The sequence below is a fragment of the Podarcis erhardii genome (assembly GCF_964252035.2).
Source record: "Podarcis erhardii genome assembly, chromosome: 7".
Classification (NCBI taxonomy): Eukaryota; Metazoa; Chordata; class Lepidosauria; order Squamata; family Lacertidae; genus Podarcis; species Podarcis erhardii.
In genome coordinates this window covers 68,434,560-68,449,974 of record NC_138511.1, presented here as the reverse complement: position 1 = coordinate 68,449,974, position 15,415 = coordinate 68,434,560, and the positions used below count along the sequence as shown (strand labels likewise).

Here is a 15,415-nt window from a genome sequence, read left to right as displayed (position 1 = left end):
AAGCCTTCACTTCCATTGGTGACAACCACCTTGGGTTTTTATTTTCGAGTAAGTCGTTATATCTTATCCAGATGTTAAACAGTGTTTTTCTGACAATATGGTTTTTAAACGCTTTATGTGCTTTGACCTTATCATACCACAAATATGCACGCCACCCAAATACGTTGTTAAAACCTTCTAGATCCAGCACGTCAGTGTTTTCAAGAAGCAACCATTCTCTCAGCCAGCAAAAAGCGGCTGATTCATAATAAAGTTTAAGGTCTGGCAGGGCAAATCCGCCTCTTTCTTTAGCATCAGTTAGTATCTTAAATTTTATTCAAGGTTTCTTGCCCTGCCAGACAAATCTAGAAATATCTCTCTGCCACTTCTTGAAACAATCCATTTTATCCAAGGTCATCTAGTTCAACCCCCCGCAATGCAGGAATAAGCAGCTGCCCCATACGGGGGTCGAGCCTGAAACCTTGGCGTTATCAGAACCAGGCTCTGATCAATTGAGGTTGGGAACAAGTTAATGCTGGCAGGCAATTAGCCTCTCCTTCGGGGTACCTGGACCAGGTAAGCAGGTGCCACGAGGAAGTCAGAGCAGTAGCCAACAGAAAGTGCCTTTGAAACTTCCAGCTTCATGAAAGAAGCTTTTTGTGCTCGTTGTAGATTAGAATAACTGAGGCCTACCCCAGGGGAGGGAGAACCGCAGGTGGTGCTGTGGTCTAAACCACAGAGCCTAGGGCTTGCCGACCAGAAGGTCGGCGGTTCGAATCCCTGCGACGGGGTGAGCTCCCGTTGCTTGGTCCCAGCTCCTGCCCACCTAGCAGTTCGAAAGCATGTCAAGTGCAAGTAGATAAATAGGTACTGCTGTGGTGGGAAGGTAAACGGCATTTCCATGCGCTGCTCTGGTTCGCCAGAAGTGGCTTAGTCATGCTGGCCACATGACCAGGGAGCCAGCTGTATGCAGGCTCCCTTGGCCAGTAAAGGAAGATGAGCACCACAACACCAGAATCGTTCCTGACTGGACCTAACGGTCGGAGTTCCCCAGGGGAGGGAGAACCTCAGGCCTGGAGGTCAAATGCAGCCCTCTAGGCACCTCAGTCTGCCCCCTCTGGCCACTCCCCCTCTTGCTTCTCTGGATGGAGGATAGAGTGTGGTGTGTTTGCGTGTGTCAATATTGGCCTACTTTAGGAAGGTAGAATTTGCATTCTGGCTTCACCCACCACTGGCATGTGGCCCTCAGGCTACCCAGAAGGTTCTACTCGTAATAAATTTTTATTGAAGTTTTTCCATAAAAAAATAATAATAATAAACCAATCCATTTATATATCACATATTTCACCTTGTTTGGACCTCCCTCAACTTCTCTGACAATCTTTCGTAGTTCAAATCCTCTCCTCACATTCCTTCTTTAGATATTGCCATTAAATATTATATTTCTATCCTTGCTTGCCTTTTGGCAATACTCCTTCTATTTTCACAAAGCTTCTTTGAAACACGCTAGCGTTGTGCTATCCTCACATATGTTTTTCAAATACTCTGTAAATTTCCCCCAGTCCTCAATGAATTTCTGGTCTTTTTGGTATCTAATTTTCCCTGTTAATTTGTCTAACTCTGCATAGTCTGTTAGTTTTGACCTCCATTCCTCCAGGCTACCCAGAAGGTTCTTTGGGGGGAAAAACCTTTCCCATCCTTGGCCCAGAGAGGCTCATATGTTGATCACTTTGTTTGCCCCCCTGCCGTGGCGCAGCTAGAGTCTGCTGCCTATCTGACCAGAGGCCCCTGCAGCTCTTGCTTCTGCTCCTCACAATTGCCACCCCCCCTCTCTTTAAGTGTGTGGCGGGGGGGAGGGGCGTACAGTTTGGGCAGGCTTTGAAAACTGCCACTTTGGAAAGACTCTTTAAACTGCTCTCTGTGCGGCTGCTTTGGTATTAAATGGCTATTGCAATGTTTCATTGTTTTTAAATAATTGTGTAAATCACCTTGAGCATTCCCTCATTAGGGAGCCGATCAATTTTTAATAGGGCTAAAAGCATTTGTTGGTTTAATCAGCTGGTTAAATCAATTTAAACCTTTTAGTTCATTCAGTGGCAGGGCTCAGAAATGCTCAGAGCAGCTTCTGCCCAGTGCCAGATAGCAGATTTGGGGTGGCATGGGGGAAGAGTCTTTTTATTTGGGGCTCTGACCCTTCTCTACATGCCCCTAATCAGTGGAGGCCGGTCAATAAGGGCAAGTGGGGAACTGCCTCACCAACTTCAGCCTGCCCATCTATCTGCCCATCTTCTTACAACCAAACAGCAGCTCTGCCTGCCATTGCCTCTGGCGCCACCTATTGTTGGGTCTTCCTGCCTTCCACCCCACCACTCCCAATGGACACCAGCCAGCATTGGTCCCAATTGGTCCCCTCAGCAGCTATTTATAGTGTCTGTTTGTTAAAAAGTGATGCAACACCAAACTATGTTGGCAGATACCAAAGGGTAGCTTTTTAACTGCAGTCCTAGAGACATATCTGGCAATAAGTCTCATTAAACTTAATAAGTCTGATATGCCTACAGTTGTGCTGTGTGTATGCTAAGTACCCTCCAATAAGCCCCAGAACGGGGGGGGGGGGGGAGTCTGTTCCATGGCAGAAAGCCATATTTATGACCAAAAGATCTTCCGGGTATCTTCTGTCCTTTACTGCAATAGGAAAACTCCTTGAGTGTTGGAAAACAGTAGCCACTTGTTCTTTGTGACTTAGTAAGGTGGTCATATTATACCAACCTCCTTCCACAGAAAAGCCTGGATTGAAAGATTGTTCAGTTCAAGGCTGGTTCACAGATTAAAGAACCCTAAGAAGGGAGAGAGAGGAGGCCTTGAAGTTGCCCATCAACTGTTAGTAGCAGTTGTACAGCAGACTGGGCAAGTGCACAGACCAGTCTTTACCACTATGCTATGTATTGTATTTCTGTGTACCGCACAGAATCACAGAACTGGGACCCAAAGGCCCATATATTCCAACCCCCTCCCTGCGATGCAGGAACCACCGCTTCCTATGTTCACATATTCAAGAACACATGCCAATTTGATGCCAACCAGTGCCCTCTTTTGTCCCTTTTCAGCGCAACAAATCTCCTCTGACTTGGCAATACCTGAGCAACTACCCTGCCACCTGCGTCACAACTTACGGTACTTAATTCAAACCAGTCTTCAGTTGGTTGGAAACAGGATGCTTGTCTTGGAATGCCGTTCCGATATTCCTTTTCCACAAGACCTGCCTCTTGCAATCTGTACACCCTGAACCATTGTGGCTCAGCCCCTATTGATTGGATTTGCTTTAGTGATGCATTTGCTTGAATCCTTTGGGTAGCTGCTTTGTGGGCTCACACGGACCAAAAAAGGGTGGGAGGACAAAATATCTCCAGTAAGTCCAATGGAATCAAAAACAATTGACAAGGCTAGGAAAGACAGGTTTCCAACCTCCACCTGACAGGTTGGCAAAGCACAAGGATTTTTCCTTTAGTGCAGGGAGAACCTGAAGCCCAGAAGCCTTTCTCTTTTTGGAACTCTCACTTAGCCACCCCCCTTACTGATCCTGCTTCCTCCCCCTGCCCCTGTGTTTTTGCCTGGCTGGAATGTGTCACTGAACTCTGATGATGCTTCTTGATGGCGGGCAGAGGTGCAGGGATGTAGAAATTAGCCTACTGTACAAAGGTGCGGCCCTCCAAAGGTTGCCAAAAGGAATGCAGCCTTTGGGCTGAAAAAGGTGCCCCACCCCTGCTCCAGCACAGGGATGGAGAACCTAAGCTTGTTACTGCTTGATTACAGCTTCCATCATCCTAATTATTGTCATACTGTCTGAAGCTGATGGGAGTTGCAACCTAGCAGCATCTGAAAGTCCACAACATCCACCATGCCTGTTTTTGTGCATTAAAGAAAAGTTATGAGTCAATGGGCAACCATTAGCCAATCGGTGCAGAGAGGACAGAAAAGCAGAGCAGTGTTGATGTTAACACGCAGACAGCATGTAAGATGGATGGCTTTATGGTGTCCAGTTTGTGGGATTTAAAATGTCAACTAATCATATCTAGTAATCTTAGGATCATCAGACACCCATATAGAGTTTTTGCCCATAAATAAAAGTGTTTTTCAACCATGTCACTGATTTTGTCCATCAGTTAAACAGACAGACATTAATAAACTGAAGCTTGATTTGGACAGTGGAAACCACCAACCAGTCACCCATCAATCCAGGTTAAGAGGAGAATCTGATCTGGCTTTAAAACTTTTTCCCGCCCTGCCAACTGACAAGAGCTACCCTTTTCTAATTTTTCAGAGAAGGGAGGCTGCAAAGCGAGGTTTCCGTGGTTAATGATTTCACACGCCAGCTAGCAGCTCTGCTTGGAAAGTAGCAAACTCCTGAGGGAGAAGCCGCAGCTGTGATATTTCTGCTTGCTGGGATTTGCCCCTGGCAGGAGCAGCCGTCACCACCACCATCTCCAAGTCAACCAATGCAGCTCACTGCTGAGATGAGCTTACTTTCTAGCCTCAAGCATACGCAGAGGGCAGGATTTAGCTAAGCACCCCAGTATCTGACTGCTCCCCACAAAGTATTTCCTGATTACAATCTTCCTCCTTAATTAGAGGGTAGTTAGGTACACAGAAATGGGAGATAGGAATGTTAAGACTCTGGGTTTAATGGTCTTGCACTGCCACCCTCTTTTCATGGCAATTTGTATTACTTTTCTTTCAGAATGTGGAAAGCATTTATTCTTCTTTTTGCAAATAAAAAAGGGGAAATGGAAAAGGGATGGGGGGGGGAGACCAACCCATCCTAATCAGCTCCTATTAACAGCAGTAATCAATCAAAACTAACTGAAATATACATTAACTTAAAAAACCCATGTATTTGAAAATGTTCTTGCACGCCTATACTGTGACGTGCTAACCAACAGAAGTGGATCTTGTGAACCCATATGGTTGCAGAATTGCAAGCTGGGAAAGAAAATACCCACTCTTAACATCTTACACCTTCCCATGTGGAAAAGGGGAGTATCTTCTAACTATCTTGTTTGGACACCTATTTGGACTTGACTAAAGCGCGGGTGGAGCTGTGGGTTAAACCAGAGCCTAGGACTTGCCGATCAGAAGGTCGGCAGTTCTAATCCCCGCAACGGGGTGAGCTCCTGTTGCTCGGTCCCTGTTCCTGCCAACCTAGCACTTCAAAAGCACATCAAAGTGCAAGTAGATAAATAGGTACCGCTATGGTGGGAAGATAAATGGCGTTTCCGTGCACTGTTCTGGTTCACCAGAAGCAGCTTAGTCATGCTGGCCACATGACCTGGAAACTGTACGCTGGCTGCCTAATGGTCAGGGGTCCTTTTACCCTTTACCTTAAATGTGAAATACTAGCATCAGGAGGGGGGGGTCCTCCAAATGAGTGAACCCCTGGATTTTCTGCTGCAAAGTGCTCACTTTGCGACATCACCACCAGATACCATCACCTCAGCAGTTGCCTGATCTCAAGCTCTGAACAAAAATGTGAGGCTTCCTCCTCAGGGTCTCCAGAAGAAAGGAGTTAAGTGGCAGAGGCAAGGGTGGTTCAGCACTGCACAAGTCCTCCCCACCTTACTCTTCCCACAACTTCTAAAGCCAAACCTTTGCCCATTTTCAGCATGGTCTTGTTCTCTCTTTTGGGATGGTGGTGGTTATAAATTATTTACTATCTTTATTCTTATTATTTCCTGCCCTTCCTCCCAAAGGAGCTCAGGGCAGCAAATGTACAGGAGACAAAAAAACTAAAACCAAATTCCAATACAGATGCAGGCTGCAAAAGAGCTTGTTAGAAGCAGGTCTTCAGTAGGTGCCAAAAAGACAATAGAGACAGAGGGGAGGGAATTCCAAAGGGCTGGTGCCACCACACTAGAAGTCCAATTCCTACATTGTGCAGAACAGATTTCTTGATAAGATAGCATCTGCAGGAAGCAGGGATCAATTCAGTGAGTCGATCTTTCAGGTATTCTGATCCCAAGCTTTTAAAGGACTTTAAAACCTTGAATTTAGCCCAGTGGTTTGTCTGTTTTATCTCTGGAATGACTTGTAGGTCCAGGTTCACATAAGAAATCTCACATGGGGCATGTCTCATGTTACAATCACCTGTCATGATTGGCAGGGGCCCAAAAGTGGCCCTTAGGAGCACTGACCTCCCTACTGGGTCTGGCCCTTTGCACTACACCATCCTGGCTTCTTGTACTGAGACTCTTTCCTCAACTCATTTTCAAACCATGGTAGCTTGCTTCTTTCCCCAAATGTTCTCAAAATGTCTTAAGCCCCTTAATTAAGCAGCAAGCCAAGGAGAAGCTTAAAAACTATTTTATAAAGCTTGGAATGACTCAACCGTGTGCATTTTAGAATCAAGGGGCAGGCCAGGGACTGAGATATTTTGGTACACCTATTCATGACTCCTGCCCAAAGTCTTAGGGTTTGAAATGTGAGCACCATAGGGCATCTCCCTGCAAGCTGATATCACCAGAAGCAGCTTGCACATTTAGTAATCAACCTCCCTCTTATTTCTCTCCCCAAATTTGTGTTGACAGAAAACAACAACATTGCAGTGTCCAATCCACTTCCAGTGAGGAAAACAAGCATGGAGGCAGAAATATTCAAGTGGATGCCTGCCCAAACTCTCTCTAGATCTTGAAACCACTGTGAGTCTTGTAATTATTGCTGGTTCTACCAGCCCTAACTAAACCTAAGTTGTTAACTAATGACCACAGATCACATAGGCAGATGCACTTGGCGAGAGGGGGAGCGTTCTGCGATGCTTTAATGCTCATCCTTGCCACCCCAGCGGCGGGAAAGATGCGAGGCAAAGTGGCAGGCTGGAACCCCTCCCTCGGCAAAAGGGAGAGCGCTCCATAAGGCCTTGACGCTTGTCTTCTCTGCTTCAGGGGCTGAGAACACAAGTGGCAACACTGTGTGCTGGAATGTTCCTGGTGAGAGGGGGCATTCTGCCAGGGGTGGAAGTGGCAGAGAGCTGCCTCTTGCACTTTCGCTGCCTAAGGCAGATACTTCACCGTGCCTCATGGGTGGCTCTGCACAAAGGCCATGGCACCCCCAAAGAATATTGGGAGCTGGGCTTTACTCTTTGCAGAGCTGCAGCTTCCACCACACTTAACTACAATTCCCAGCATTCTTTAGGGGAAGCCATGTGCAACCATGTACTCTATACAGCCTGGGTCACTTCCCCGGTGGTCTTAGCAGTATACTGATGAAGAATTCCAGCAAAAGGAAATAGAAGATGGTGTTACAGCAACCTGAAATGAATGGCCAATTTCTTTCTGTGAGCATGGATGCTGAATATTCTAAAAAATATTTGATACAAATGGTGGGGTGCTCTTGTTCAAGATTCCAGGCCTGGCCTTTTGCTGGATAAACCATTTCCCCCTTCTTCTCACTCCCTTCCCCAGTCTGTTTCCCATTCTCCCGGTCTGCATTCCATGGCTACTCAGCACACTCAGTCCACATGAACTGTTTGGGTGGTTTTTCCTGTCTTGGGGGTTTCTTCTCCTAAGGATTTTTGGTATTTCTTCTACAAACAGATGTCTTCTGGGAACGAGCTTTCTGTTTAGTATGATTATTTCCCCCCGTGCTTTTCCACACAAATGCACAATCCAACAGGAAATTTGGCATGCTGAGCAATGCCTGCTTCAGATTACAGAAAGATGTTTGAGCTATGTGGCCTTTAGTTGGTGCAGGCTGAGAAAATCAGAAGCTGCTGGGATGACTCCTCCAGCAGTTGAGAATAAGAAAGGAGATCTTGCCTAGCTAATTATACTCCCTTTAAGTGAGAGTTTTTCCCACTACTGAAACCCTGGTCTCCATCCACCTCTTATTATCCTTGCAGACATTCTCTAAACTTCTAGATATTTGAAATGGCCAATGGCTATATAGATTTAATAGTTTTGCCATTTTTGTGTCACTGTTTTTAATACACTATTTTGTGGGGTGGGGAAGATACAATAAAATCAAGCGAGGCCAGTGCCTAATCATGACAAAATACTTACTGCAGAAGGCCAAGGACACCAAACTGACTGGCAAAACCCACCAACAGAACAAAAACACATCTATAGCATCCTTCTGTACCACTATTTTTTCTTGAACTAATGAATTTGAAACTTTGGGGGAGCTGGTGGAGAGAAAAGCAAGTGAGGATTTATTAGGAACAGTGATAAGGGCAAGGAAGGAACATGAAAAGTTGTATTTTGGATTTGGGAAACCACTACGGACATTCTTCTGTAAATGCAGAATTCTCTGTTTGCATTGCAGAGTCCAGGGCTCTTTCACGAGTCAATCCAGACTTCTTAAAAATCTTTTAGGGAGATGTGTGTGTTACGGGTAACATGCATAACTGAAGTCTGTTTCCAGGTGCCAGTCCCAGATTCAACAGAGTTGCACAAACAACCTGAATATGAGCTGAAGTTTTATGTATCTCCACCTAAAATAAGCTTTGGACCACCCTCAATCTTACAGACACCGACCAGGCTAAGTGGAATTTCTGCTACACATATGGTTGATGTGGGTTGGTTGTTTTTTCTTGCGGATTAGACAAATGTGCAGAAAATAGATAGCCATGATTAAGCCAAAAACAGAGCTTTCGTGACTGAAGGTAGTGCATTCATATTGCAAACAGGGCACAGCTATTACCCGTGAACTTCAAGGTATCTGGCTGGCCACTGTTGGGAGATGAACTGCTGGATGAGACAGTCTTGATCTGATCTGGCAAGACCATTTTTGCTTTGACAGATAGAATTTCCTGGAAACAAATGACAAGGTTAGCTATCTATTTGGGGCATTATGAGCACAGGGAGGCTGAGGAAGGTGACCTCCTTTTTAAGTTTAGTTTGCATAGACACAACAGCAGTTTAAGAGCCTTTTCAATCCTCAGACTGAGCATGAAGGAGAAAGCATCTTACACTTCTCCTACCTCAAACGTATCATCCCCCCCTCCACTTCCAAGTAATATGAACACAACTTTTGATTGGCGAGAAAGAATTTATCATTTCTTTAAAGTTTACATGGTAAAAAGTATTTTTTTAAAATCACATGTACATTACAAAAAGTCCCTCAAGAAAAGAGAGAGAGAGAGAGAAGACTGGAAGAGTTTATAAAAGCAATTATTTAAAAAGTCTGGATTAAGAACTGTAGCCAGAAATAATAATCAGATGTACAAGGAGGGCCAAATTCTGTTTGAAGGTAATGAAGGAAAACAATGTTACTTCCCTCCTCACCTAAGGTGGACAAACGAAAATTTGGCACCTCACCATCGAACCGTTACTGGCCTCAGTGTTGAGCAAGGGTGGGCTCATAATAGCATTTTCTGGTAAGATCAGACAATATTTTCTTAGAGCCACCCAAGAGCAAGTTCACACAACCACTGGATCTATGGCAACAGCCAGTTTCTGGGCATCTAGTAAGTTTTGCATGTACAGCAACAAAAATGGTTGTCTGACCACATGCCTCATTATTCAATAAGCATGTGAAAATATACATGATGATCAATCTGGGAAAACATGGCAGCAGCCATTGTGCCTACCACTCAGAAGCATGTGAACCAACCCTTGGTCTGATAGGAATATTTTGCCCCCAGTAAGAATCAAGCAACTCCAGTCATAACTGCTTTCCCCCCAGATACCAATTTGCATCTAATGATGTTTCTCTACCGTAAAATCCACCAGGTGTACTGGGGGAGAATTAAAGGTGGTTTCTTTCAGCATTCCATCTTTTGTTTAGGCGAGCCCTTAACAATACACATGAAATAATTACTCTTATAAATATATTTGTGTCATACGAAATAAGGCACTTATCAAAGTCATCTATCATCCTAGACAGGAAACAAAAAGAAATTGGTTAGTTTTTTAAAAAAATCATTTAAAATGAATTGTGTTAAAAGCGGCAATACAAAAAAAATATATATAATCAGACCCTTATCCCACCCCACACTTTATAAAGATTTTTTTAAGGTACATACAAAGGAAAATCAAACACAGAACAGCTTGAGAGTCTCTGAAGGCATGAACAGCTTGTCAAAAAGGACACTCTCTCCTTTCCCCAAGCATGTAGTTCAAAAGGAGGCACATTTTAGAGAGCTGAAAGGCTGCTTGTGGCCTCTGGGACATTCAAGGGTCTTTCTCCTTGGATTTGGTCAGCGGTGATGGAGAAGCAAGGAAAGAAGGGGAAATTCATTGGCTGTAGGAGAGGGTTAAGACCGAACACTCTGCATCCCAGGTGGCTGTGGTCGAAAATTGGAGCCAAGGAAGAAGAGTAAGAGCACTTTAAAAGCAAAGGCTAAAAGAGCTTGAAAAAAGGACTGACTCGCAAATGTGCTGTGAAGTAAAAGAGAAGGGGGCAGAGTAACTGGCAAGCTTTCTGCAGAATGCAATGGGGGGTACCGCAGTTCTAGCGGATGTGCTTAAGAGTCCTGTGGCCTAAAAAGGCTCAAGCATAAGGGTTTTCAAGAAATCTGCTCCCCCCTTCACTTAACTGAACAATGGCTGTTCCCTATCACTCTACTTTAGAAGACTGCTAAGTAAAATTTAAGAACCCACAAGGAGGGGTTAAAAACCAATCAACAGAAACCACACAACACCCATGATAGACAAGTGATTCTACAGTCAAAATAGCTTTAAAAAAAGCCAACTGAATGATGGAAACCATCCCGGACACACATCTTGTTTCCATTTTGGTTACCAGCACACACTAGCAGATGTTTCAAGAGAAGACAGTGTGATTTGTTTTAGAAAGCTTGATACCTGTTTCTACAGCAAAACTAAACTGCAAAAATGGGGCAGGCTGTTCAGTATTTTGACAGCACCCAGTATTTTGACGGCTGCAGCCAGAGGTTCACAAGCCTCAATGATACAATCTGGGCAAACAATCTCTTATTTTAAACCATTCATCTTATACTCCCATTGACTTCATGTCATTCTCCAATGCATCATGCTGCCCATTTCAAAGGGCAACAGCAGACACAGATTTAGCAGGGAGCACCTGAGTTACAGGCATGACTTTTTTTTCAGTTGGAACTCAATGGAACTCAGTTCCAGCACCTCTCAGGTGGGCGCCACTGGCATTATAAGAGAACAAGGGAGGTGTTCATGGTGAGTTCCGGCACCTCTTTTTCTAGAAAAATAGCACTGGTTACAGGTAACTTATTTTTCAACTCTTAAAATGAATTGCTCTGTACATATGTTATATCCACATCTGAAGACTGCAGAAAGTTATCATCACCACTATAAAACCGTTAGAAGTCCAAGCACATGCTGAGAAGTTCACATGTTTATTCTGCACAATTAAGGATGGCCACTACTCCTATTTCTGTTCACTCGATTACAAACTTAGGTTCAAGCTGCTAGCCAGTGTGCAACCATCCACTGGGTGGGATGGGGTGGGGTGAACTGCCACCCTAACTACCACTGACCTGATTACAAAATAATGGGAGTAGCAAGTCCATGAATAACCAGTCCATTTTTAGTGATCCTTAATGTGTACACTAGGCTTTGCAGAGAGTATTACTTGTTCTTTAGCTAACAGGACCAGTGGTCAGGGATGATGGGAGTTGTAGTCCCAAAACAGCTGGAGGGCTAACACTGCCTTAGACAGAACACCACACACACAAATGCCATCTCTAAATAGTTCCCTACTGCAAAGCTGCAGGTTCTGTTGCATAGATTTTGAGAGCAAAGACTGGGAAGAACTGCAAGGCACATTATACAACAGACATTACAAGCCAGCTGCTGATCTTGGTGCCTGAACAAGAAACTCAGTGTTCCAAATCACAGCAGACACAGCACCTTCCAGGATGCATGGTCTATGTGAAAGCAGCACCCTGCCTCCCCCCTGCCTTTTTATGATACAAATATCCTGTGTTCTAACACTGAGTGCTAATCCACCAGTGAAGAGCCTATTGTCTCCTTTTTCTCAAGACAATGGAAACATATGCTTAAAGCAGCTCTGCACCAAAAGCAAAAAGCACTAGCCTTCCATCAGGGAATGTCTGAAGGAACCTCATAGTGTAGTTTAGATACAAATTCTCCCCGCTCCCTCGCTGGGACTCTGAGTTCAGTCCGAAACAAATTTGTGCCTGCTTTTAATACTTTGGTCCCTTGGCTAAAACACAACACTAAGCTCTGGCATCAGACACCCTTAAAAAAAAAAAGGACATGTAATAAAGGGTTGGAAGCATGAGACAGAAAGAAACAAGATGACACCTTTCCTTTGGTGTACGAAAGCTGTTACAAGGCATGTCACAGTGTGAAAAAGGAGGAGAGGCATGTGGAAAGGTAAAGAATTTCAAACAGGTTAAAAAAAAGGAGAGCTCCCAATTAGCACCCAGAACAAGCACCCTCATTATGGGAGTGGCTGCCATTATTCCAGTAACCAGGATCCCCAGATAAATTTAAGGACCTTCTGCACACCAGCTCTTGGCCAAGGGAGCTAACTGACCCAGAGAAGCTAATGTATCCAGAGCTCTTGACCCAGAAAAGCTAATGTAAAAAGGCACCTGTCTAAAAAGAGGTAAGGGGATCTAAAGCTGCTGCTATAGACCTTGGAACTAACTGCTGAAGGATTAAAGCAAGCTAGTGAAGCAGACTAGGCGTAGAGAGATGACCAACTTTTTAATCCTCAAAGTCCCCATGTGATGCCTGAAGAGACGGAGAGCTTGGGCCAATGGCTTGAAATTGCTGCTGCTCAGCCTCTAATATAAGATGTTACAGTCTCATAATTTTGAAACGGATGTGCCAACCAATCTGATCCACTTTTGGCCCCCAACAGACCAAGATGTCTGCAATACAAAATCATGCCCAGTGCTTATTGCTTTCTATTTGGGGAACATGGCAGAAAGTTATTGCCCATGCAGCAGGCACTAATTCTATCATTAGTGAAACCAGCTTGGCAATATGGAACTGGGCAAAAAGGATCTATGACCTCTGGGTCACACCTCAGACTGTCAAAACAGGAATTGGGGGAGGGAAGTAACTGTTCTGTATATAGTGCAACTCTCATGAACATTGGGCTTTACATTTTGAATTGAGCATTCTGGAGATTGTTGATGGGATGGGTTGGGAATAGAAATTCAAATCCATTTGCCGATTTGACTGGATAAGGCAAATCACCGGCTGCTTGCAGAGTATTTCCAATGCACACTGTAAAGCTGTAAAGCGGAAGAGCATCGCCTGGAAGTTTTATTGCCCTTCAAGATGCCCATCATTTTAACCAACACATACTGACTGCAACAGGACAGGCAATGATCTTTTGTTTTGTTTTTACGAAATTATCTCCCAACCCCAAGAGAGCAGATTTTTTTGATTAAGACCCTGAGAATATGGAGATCTGGGGTTAGTTTCAGTTTCCTTCTTGCTGGAAGGAGGCACAAATCCCAACAATGGAAAGAGGCTGGTGGTTACTTGGAAGTTGGGCACATTGATCTTTGGTTACTGGACGAGAGAGAAAAATAAGGGGGAAATGGTTTTGGCAATCTCAGAAGTTATAGAAGTTTTCTCTCAAACCCACTCCCCCCACCCCCAAATGGTGGGCTGGTGTTTAATCGGACCAGTCGTCCTCATCAAACTCTGAAGAATCATCCTCAGAATCGCTGTATTCCACTGCGATGCGGCGGGCGAGGATGGTTGCCACATCATTGCCCACAACTTCTCGCTTCTCTTGTTCACGCTCCTCTTCTACTTTACGGAGCTGGAATCCTATCAAGGGAGGAAAGAAAAGGTTAGAGGTGGTCCTTCCAGGGAACAGTGGTCTTTGGTAATGTTGTGGGACTGCCCCATAAGGGCTGCTCAGTGTTGGGGGCGGGGCAGACATGGGAGTAATATGAAATACCTTTATTAGGGCCAACTGAAAACAAACAAGCTATATCTCAAGAGATGATTTTTTAAAAAAACGTTGCTGGTGCAGGACTTAGCAGGGGCCTAATACATGATCATCTGAAGACTGTGGCGCAGAAGACTAATTATGTTAAGAGCAAAGGATCTCAGGTTGAAGTAAAGCATACTGGGAGAAAGCAGCAACAAGCAGTCTTTGAAAAGACAAAAACCAGCAGTTATTTAGACATGCAGTTTTTAAAGTTTCAACTGGTCCTAATATTCCGCTACAGCTATAGTCTGAACCAATTTGGTTCACTGGCAGTGAAGAATTCAAATGAGTAATAAGGAAACGAGAGTAAAAAAGTGTGGCTCTTTCACTGCTTTCTCAGGTTAGGACACGTTATTGGCAGTTACAAACAGGCTAAATTGCAAAAGTTCAAAGAGGATGCCCTCACTGGAGTGAAAAAGGAAGGTTTGTTGCAAGTATTCCCAGTACACATTTGCTAAATGACTAGGGAATTAGCAGCTCCAGTAAGCCCCGCCAAAATACACACACATACATGAAATGTCTAGTCCAGACATTGCAGGACCACAACTCTCATAATCCCTGACCACTAGGCATGCTGGCTGAGGCTGATGGGCGCACTAAGACACCTGGAGGTGTCTCGTTTCATTGGCGAGGTGTCTTCACTGGAGGTGTCTTCATCCATTGGCCTCGTTTCAGGCATTAAAACTTAGGATATGCGAAATGAGAAGAGACTTACCTTGACGGATAGCAGAAAGCAAGTCGCTCCTAGCCTCACTAACAGCAGGCAATGAGGACTTGGCCTTGGATGACCCCGAATCTGGTTGTGGAAGATGGGTTTCTGGCCCATCCATGCCGCCAAAAGACGATGGAGGTGGGCCAGGAGGGGGCGGGGGCGGAGGAGGGGGCGGTGCACCTCCTGTTGGCGGGGGTACCAGGGGTGGAGGCACAGCAGCGTATTCTGCTGCTGGAGGTGGTGGAGGAGGAGGGGCGGCAAAATCAGGGTGAGGTGGGAAGGAGGGTGGAGATGGTGGAGGTGGGATGCCTGCAGTCGGAAAGCCTGACAGTGGAGGCGGTGGAGGAACACCGATCATCGGTGGCGGCGGCGGCGGTGCAGGAGGTGGTGCAAATCCTGGCCTGGCACCCTGTGGCGAGCCAATAGGTGGAGCTGGTGGAGGGTGGCTTGGGCTGACTAGGCTGGGTTTTCTCACCCCTCCGGAACCACTCTGATTTTGTGCTGGATAGCTGTTGAAAGTAGAGATTTGGGAAGGAGACAGGGGAAATAATGTCCCATGAGTTTTGCAAATATCATAAACTGGAAAAGGGTAAGCACTATTTCTCAGGTTTTCCAGATAGTAACTTGCTTCATTTATTAGATCACTCTTGGCTAAGAGATCCAAGAGTTTGGGAGTAATGTTCCAATATTCTGTTTAGCATCCAACGGCTGACTTTGGAAAGTATTCCAACACATGCACACATGTGAAAGTATGTGAGCACAGCTTGCTCAAAAGATTAAAAATTCTTGTTGCCAGGGTGTGTGTGTTTGTTT

General features: G+C 44.9%; 1 protein-coding gene across 2 annotated transcripts in view; it reads right to left on the bottom strand.

Moving 5' to 3' along the window:
• Nucleotides 1-8,792: 8,792 nt before the first annotated feature.
• WASF2 (WASP family member 2) overlaps nucleotides 8,793-15,415 on the bottom strand; it is a 47,848-nt gene continuing 41,225 nt past the window's right edge. For both annotated transcript variants that reach the window (XM_081872506.1, XM_081872507.1), the window contains exons 8-9: nucleotides 14,606-15,111; nucleotides 8,793-13,724 (exon numbers count right to left, since the gene is read on the bottom strand). In XM_081872506.1, coding sequence (XP_081728632.1) covers nucleotides 13,567-13,724; nucleotides 14,606-15,111 — 664 coding nt within the window. In that variant the 3' untranslated portion in view covers nucleotides 8,793-13,566. The remainder of the gene's footprint in view (nucleotides 13,725-14,605; nucleotides 15,112-15,415) is intronic.